The sequence below is a fragment of the Saprolegnia parasitica genome, assembly GCF_000151545.1.
Source record: "Saprolegnia parasitica CBS 223.65 unplaced genomic scaffold supercont2.129, whole genome shotgun sequence".
NCBI classification, from domain to species: domain Eukaryota; phylum Oomycota; class Saprolegniomycetes; order Saprolegniales; family Saprolegniaceae; genus Saprolegnia; species Saprolegnia parasitica.
Window position 1 is genome coordinate 17,521 of NW_012156523.1, and position 7,438 is coordinate 24,958.

General features: G+C 56.1%; 2 protein-coding genes across 2 annotated transcripts; one reads left to right on the forward strand and one right to left on the reverse strand.

The window, feature by feature from the left end:
• Positions 1-385: 385 nt before the first annotated feature.
• On the reverse strand, positions 386-1,116 carry SPRG_14402 (hypothetical protein; the record flags this gene model as incomplete). The annotated part of the gene is made up of 3 exons (XM_012353616.1): positions 386-639; positions 702-868; positions 923-1,116. 3 exons carry the CDS (start codon positions 1,114-1,116, stop codon positions 386-388), a joined length of 615 nt encoding a protein of 204 aa, XP_012209006.1.
• A 1,536-nt stretch (positions 1,117-2,652) lies between these two features.
• SPRG_14403 (hypothetical protein) lies at positions 2,653-6,032 on the forward strand (the record flags this gene model as incomplete). Its single annotated transcript, XM_012353617.1, has 9 exons — positions 2,653-2,847; positions 2,909-3,126; positions 3,175-3,379; positions 3,447-3,758; positions 3,804-4,549; positions 4,600-4,669; positions 4,718-5,230; positions 5,287-5,482; positions 5,545-6,032. The coding sequence occupies exons 3-9, from the start codon at positions 3,365-3,367 to the stop codon at positions 6,030-6,032; spliced, it is 2,340 nt and encodes a 779-aa protein (XP_012209007.1). The 5' UTR covers positions 2,653-2,847; positions 2,909-3,126; positions 3,175-3,364.
• Between the last annotated feature and the right edge of the window lie 1,406 nt (positions 6,033-7,438).

A 7,438-nucleotide genomic window follows, 5' to 3' on the forward strand; every position in this document is an offset into this window, starting at 1 on the left:
AGTACTGGTCCCAGAGAACGCGGACAGCGTCGCGAGTATTAAGAAACACGCGCGACGAGCGCGGCGCCAAGGTCACGGCGCCGCGGGCCAGGTGGCGGCGGTGAAATATGTGGCACTGGCCGGGGGCGATGCGGGGGCCGCCAAGAGGACCCCTTGGGGTGGAATTTTGCGGACCATACCGGCCAGCGTCCGCAGAGTCGAATAGTTGGCCAGACACATGGCCAGCTTGAACGTCGCGTCCCATCCCGAGGTGGGCACGACCATGCGGACAAGCAGCGTCGTGGTTGTCCGCCACCGGGCGTCTTGGGCGAGGATGCCACCCGACTCTTTTGCGACCAATACCGGGAGCAGCGTCACGAGTGGAAACAGCACCGTCAGCGCAAACCTACACCACAATTGACGCGAAATGCCACAACAATATATGGCTTGAAAGCTCCATGTACCCAATGATGCTATTGACAAAGAGCCGAAATGTGGTGTGGAAGAAGGGGATCGTCGAGAGGATGAACCAGGGCGACACGATGCAGTGGACGATGATGCACGACACGTACGTTGTCAAAAGACTCTTGTTGGTCGTGAGGTACGAGAGCCACCACGCTTGCACGCTCTGGACGCCAATTTCGGCGCATTGAAACCCGCCTAGTTTTCCATGTCAAAAAATGGCGGAAATTCAGAAACATCATAAAGCAAGGGCCACGTACACAACCAGTAGTGGGGCGTCCGCGTGCGCATCGTCAAACTGTGCAAGAGCGACCCTCGACGCCGCCGCCCCGTCGGTACCATGTCCAGTCCGACGCCATAGACGTGCAAGGCCGCCAGTAAAAAGTACATGCTGCCGCAGAGCTTGGGTTGATATGCATTCAGTGTGCTACGAGGGTACCAATGAGCGAAGTACATCACTAGTGTCATAACAGTGCAGTACATGCGCTCCGTGTTGGAGAGAATCGTGTAAATGTAACCCGAGACGACAAAGTAGACGGCCGAGACGGTGTGCTTGCAGACGCAGAAGAGCCACATAATCGAGCGCGATCGGATGCGAATCTGGCGCGGCGAAAGCGAGCTGTGTCGACGCAGCGCCGTCATGAGCTCCACGAGCGACTTGCGGTGCGTCGTCATGCGTGTCTATTTTTGGCCCCGTTTCTGATTGAAGGGAAGGTGTTGCTGTTCAAATGAGTCTCTCCATTTTGAGGATTGTGTGTCCTATTGTTAGGGTCGTCCATTTATTGAAGGAAGGATGTTGTAAGTGCATCGGAGTCCATGTTATGTTTCAAAACGGAGCTTCAAGTTTGCATTCAAGGATATACGTGGTCTGAGCAAGGATACCACGTAGTCAGTGCAAATTGTAGAGCAGACGCATTGCGCGCGCTAGATTCACCACATTGCGACACGAAATTTTTGGGCGTTAAGTGCGAGGTTGAATACGTAATCCTTCAACATGCACCGACGTCTGGAGAGTGCCTAGCGACCTTCCAAGGGGCTTCGCTTCGTCGTGGGTACGACCGTGCGAAAGTAGGCAGACGTAGTACACGGTCCTTTGTTCGCTCCTTTTCGGTAGGATTGTAGTAATTTGTTGATGCATACGGATAATGTACGGCAGTTAAAGTTGGCTGTCTCGCTGTAGAGCGCGCCACGTCATGGTTCCAGAATGTCAACAAAATCGTGTTGACCGAAATTCCAATTATTCTGTGGGCAAACGGGGACAGACTAATTGAAGGGGCGACGACTGCTTGTGAGTGAGCTCCATCGACGTTTCCTTGATTCTCGAAACCGGGCAAAACTGTTGGTTCTCATCTCAAGTCACAACTTTTCCGTTGCACCGACGAATCACTGGTACTGTGCCCTGCAACAAGCTCATTCAAATAGAAATTCTCCAGTGCAACAGAAAGCTTATCGGGTTGGGGCTTTAGCGCCGCAGGCCAATTCGCTGCTGTGTTCTCAATATCGCAGGACCTTTTATCTTGGTAGAACTGTCCAAATCGAATCTAGAAGCTTGTAGCGATCCTGCAACTTTTCAAACGGCGAGTCCGTCCAAGTGGCAAACCCAGGTATTCAACATGACGATTTAATTCAATCATACCTTCTCGGCCTTTTGGCTAAGATCAAGTGTAGTATCTGTTCTAATCAGTGTGAAAACTGATTTCCACACTTCGGTGTGGTTTTTTTTCACATTCATTTTTACAACTTCCGAAAGTCCAGTTGGCTTGCCACTGACTTTTGGACTGGTTTCCGAGGGCCTAGCACTCCTCCCTTGTGAAGCCTACCTACACACTTGACCTCCTCATTTTACCCAACGTCTTGCCTTCCCATGACACGAAATACGAATAATCACTTCAGCGCGAAGCGCTCCACGAGCGTAGCGAGTGCACCCGGGGACGTCGGTCGCCAACCGTGGTTGGGCAATACGCTGCAATGGAATGCGTTCGCACTGGACGACCAGAGCGACGCTTGTGCCGATCAATCCAGAGTATCTGCCATATCTGCTAACTACAGTTTTATTATAATGCCAGCAGTGAGTTCCTACAAGTTGCACAATAATGTCTTCTGTCGAGATGCTGCAACGCGTTGGCACGATCGTATGGCTTCGATATTTTCCGGACGCCGTATCCGGATTCGAATCTTTCGGCTTCGAAAAATCTTGCGCAGTCGAGGATACGCGAGTGAGGATGAAGACGTGGCCGCTGACGACGACGCTGCTAGCATGCATTGCCATCGCGCTGGCGCAGAAGACGAAGAAGTGCCCCGGCGGCGAGAACCCATGCAGCCTCCATGGCTCGTGCATGATCAGCCGCATGGGCGAGTACGTCTGCAACTGCCAATGGGGCTATACGGGCGCCGACTGCAGCCAGAGTACGCTACATCGCCTTACCGCGTCCGTGCTGATTGTTCATCAAGGCCTCGTGATGGCTAGAGATGTGTCCACATGGCGTCGACCCCACGACGAGCGCGACCAAGCAAGAGAAGAAGGTCCGGCTCCAAGTTCTTGGCCCGAGCGAAGACGCGTTGGCCGCCGCGGGCCGGCTCTTCCTTACGTTCCATGGACACACAGTCGAGATGGAGGTGGATGCGGCCATCTCAAGCGAGCGCTGCACCAAGGTCTTTCAGCGCTTTCACAACCTCGGCACCGTCGTACGTCCCTCAACCTTGTGCGACAGACGATGGACAACGGTCGCGTAGAGCTGCGTGCGGTCGCCAACGCTCGCGACGTCGGACGTGCTCCTCCAGCTTGACATTACATTGCACTCGTTTCCGATCTACCCGATCATGAACAATTTGTACTTTCACGACGGCAATCCGCCCGCCACGGACTTTGGCTGCGATACCGGCGGTGCCAAAAGCCTCGCGTGTGCCTTTACGAGTCTCGCCGATGCCAACGTCAAAGGTACGACTAATGATCCTTCTCTGGTCTACAACGCCTTGTACAACATGTCCATACTACGAACCCATAGGTTACGTGCCGTGTGCCAACCACGGCAAGTGCAACCCCCGGTCCGGCCTCTGTGCGTGCGAACCTGGCTTCTATGGCGTCCACTGCGGGCACAATGATGACGCCGCCGACATGCTTTTGGGGCTTGCGCAAGGCCCCTTTTTTCTCGGGCAATTTACTCAAATTGTCGGCAGCACGGAGTCCCGATGCAGCGTTCAACTTGATGCACATCGATGTCGGCGGCGTCCCAGTCTTTACGATGGACGGGCGCGGCGACACGACGCTGCATCAAGGCTCGCTGGTCCTCGAGGCTCTTCGCGCGTCGCGGATCGAGGTCGTCTCTTGTTCGCATTATCCAGTGTTGATAATTTGATAGTAGGTGCACGGCGACGTGAGTGTGCATCGCGCCAACCTCCACGTCCACGACGGCCACGTCCGCGTTCAGAAAACCCTCGATGGTGACGGCATCGCGGCACCGGTCCTCGCCATCGACGCGCGCGTTCAAACCGAAACGTGCGCCGTCGACGAGATTGGCTCGCTCTTCCGCGTCGCTCTCAACGATGTCTCGCTGCTCTCGCTGGACGCCCTCGGGCGCCTCGAGACCAAGGCGGTCACGGTCCATGACACGCTTCATGTGGCCAAGGACACGGCACTCGACGGCAATGTGGCCATCGCCGGTGCAGCGAGCATCCGAGCCGGGCTCGATGTTGCCACCAACGGGCTCCGTGTCGCCCAAGGCGGTGCATTCATCGGTGGTGGCGCATCCATCGGTGGCGGCGCATCCATCGATGGCGATGCGGCCAGTCGGCATGTGCTGCATCTGACCGGCGCCAGCCGCGAGAGCCAGCTACGGTTGGAGCAGCCGAGCAGCAGCCCTGCAGCGTATCTCACATGCGCCACCAATGAAAAGCGAGTCTTTGAAATCGCAGCCACCGGCATGACAACCGTCCACGGCCTTGACGTCCAAGCCGGTGGCGTCGCCGTGCACGCGGGTGGTCAAGTGATCCACTCGGGCGGCTTGCACATCGCGTCTGGTGGCCTCCACGTGGCGAAGGGCCACGTTCAAATTGACGGGTCGCTTTCGTTCCAAGGCGGTCTCGTCGTCAATGGCTCCGAAAGCGCCACGTACGTCGTTTCGATACCCCGGGGCACGCACGTCACACACCCATGTGTAGGCCAAGCCTCGTGGCGCAAGCGGCCCATGCGCACTTTGCATCGAGCGTCTTGCATTTGGATGCCTCGGCGGTACACCGGTGTCCATAACGATGCGGCCCATCGATTGACATCTACTAGGTGGACTTGAAAGCGTCACCGGGGTTTCAGCTCGTCCACGCGACGACAGCGGCGGGCACGGTGCTGGCGATTGATGGTTTTGGCAATCTCACAACCGTTGGCAGTCTTTACGCGGATGGGGCGGTCGTCGCCAAGGGGCCCCTCATTGCCGAGACGCAAGCGCTGCTTCGCCCGACGCGGCTTGTCGCGGCCAAGCACCTTGCGATTCCGTGCACCCACAGCTACGTCCAAGTGCTCTCGGACGGCGCGACGCATAGCAGTAGCACGCAGACGATATCGATGGATGGCGCCGCGTACGGTCAGCTCCTCGTGGTGCAGAACGCCGACGAAGACGCGCTTTCGTCGCTCAAGATCCCGCCGCAGTCGTCTGCGCTCTTTGTTTTCGACGGGCAAGCGTGGCAGACGTTGACCGCCACCGAGTTTGACACGACGCAGCTCGTGAACGTCAAGGAGTTCTCGGCCGCGGCCGATCTCAACATTGGCAACCACATGCTCTCGGCCAAGTCGATTCAGGTAGTTATCAAAATGTTGACGAAAACGAGGATCGAAACCAGGACCGATGCGTGTAGGTGGCCGGGCAGACGGCGTCGCATGTCGCATACTATGGCAAGGGCGGCGTCCTTACCGGTGACGCGTCACTGAGCTACGAGAGCGCGTCACAGACACTGAACACGCATCAACTCAAGGTGCATGCGCTCGTGGGCAAGATCGATATGTCCAACTCGGAGCTGCGCGGCGTCGACATCATTGGCGGCCACCTCCGTGGTACGCGTTGTGTAGTTTTGTATCAATCTATCAATCTAGCACGATACAAAAATGGGGCGTAGGGATCAACTTGAGCGCGCTGACGCTCGAGGTCGCCGGTGAAATGTTTGTCGAGTCGAACGCGTTTGTCGGCGGCTGGCTCACGGTCGACGGCCAAGTCATGGGCTCGGGTTCGTACGTCGACTCGTCGGATGCGCGGTTCAAAACCAACGTGTCGGCGCTTGTAAATGCCTTGCCGCGCTTGCAACAACTACGCGGCGTGAATTACGACTACAAGACGGACGCGTATCCATCCAAGCACTTTTCGACGCGCTCCGAAATTGGGTTTATTGCGCAAGAAATCGAGGCCGTGGTTCCCGAAGTCGTCACGACCGACGCCGACGGGTTCAAGTACGTGGCGTATGCGCGCCTCGTCCCGCTGGCCGTCGAAGCCATCAAAGAGCAAGCAGCGACGATCGAAGCGCTGACCGACGCGGTGCGCACGCTGCAAGCCCAAGTCGCCGCGTTGCAGGCCCTCGTCGCACAGACAGTGGACTCGTCGCAACGCTAATAGAAAGTGAGGTAGATTGCCGTCCGCTGGTCTCTTCAACTACCGGTACTGGCTTGGTGGTGCAAGATTGTCGTAGGATGCTGCATTGATAGATGTCACGGGCAACAACAAAATGCATGGGCAACTGGAACGTAGGTAGACGACCTTGCCTTGATGTGGACCACATAGATCGGTCCAAAATAATGTAGGAGAATACTATTTCCATGTTTTGCTCACCCTAGGAATGGCTGGCTTCGTCAGTAAGGCCATTAGGGAGGCGAGTTTGGGAAGAATATGGGTGACTTCAAATCCTCGTAAATACACCTTTACATCGGACACAAAACAGCGAAATTAAGAACAACGGCGATGTATCAACACGATTTTAGCATGCCGGAGCGTCGGTAGCACATGCTTAGCATCACCTTGAAAGGCCATCGTGGTCTTTTCCGTGAGCCAAGACCTTTGAGACGAAGCTTCGGACGTGCGACGCGGCTCGCCTATCCCGGAAATGTCATCCCGAACGTCTTCCAAGCAGGTCGATTACCACACTGCATCTTTATGACGTAAGACAACGGCTTGATTTCAGCATGATGGCTGAATCTTGATGGGCCAAACGCTGATGCCGCAACGTTGGAATGTCATAGGCACATATATATCATTATGGGGACGACCCGGATTTCTAGGGCAATAGGTATCGCAGTGGTGACCTGTAGGGTGGATATAGTATATGGCACGTCGGCGAATCCTGTCCATCTTTTTGTACTACTAGTACTAAGGACCCCTCCTCGGATGCATGATGCTTCTCCGGTAAAACCGGTCCTAGACGATCGTAGATAGGGATTCCGGTTGGACAAATTGTTCGACTCTACGAACCGTTTGAGACTTGAAAGTTATCGGCGTCGTTCACATTCTGGCATTGACCCATCGATGACGGCGCGCGCAGTGGCTAGCGCAGCTGCTATTACAGTTTGGGACGCTCGATGGCTCCACGGATGGCTCCACCGCCACTCGCATGCGTCCGAGACTGCTACGAACTCGAGCATAGTACACCAATCAATACCCATACATGCAGCTTGACCCTAGCTACATTAAGTTAGCTGGTATCGTCAATGATCACACCACGCACCGCTCCTGAGGAGCCGCTGGTGGTGTCGCATCGACCATCATTCTGATATTGCGTGTTTTTAGCCGGCCAATCACAACGGAAGGTCCAGTTCCACGGTCGTAGACAGCGAATATTCACGATGGAGCTCGACGACGCCGCCTGCATGGACCTCCTCTGCGACTTTGTGCTGTGCCCGACCTTTGGCAGCAGCGAGAGCGCCGGCGACGACGACGAGAGCCACGCGCAGCCGCCGGCCAAGCGCTCGCGGAAGCGAGAAGCCCACCACATTGCGGCGCTGCGCGCGACGGTCGCCGACCTCGTG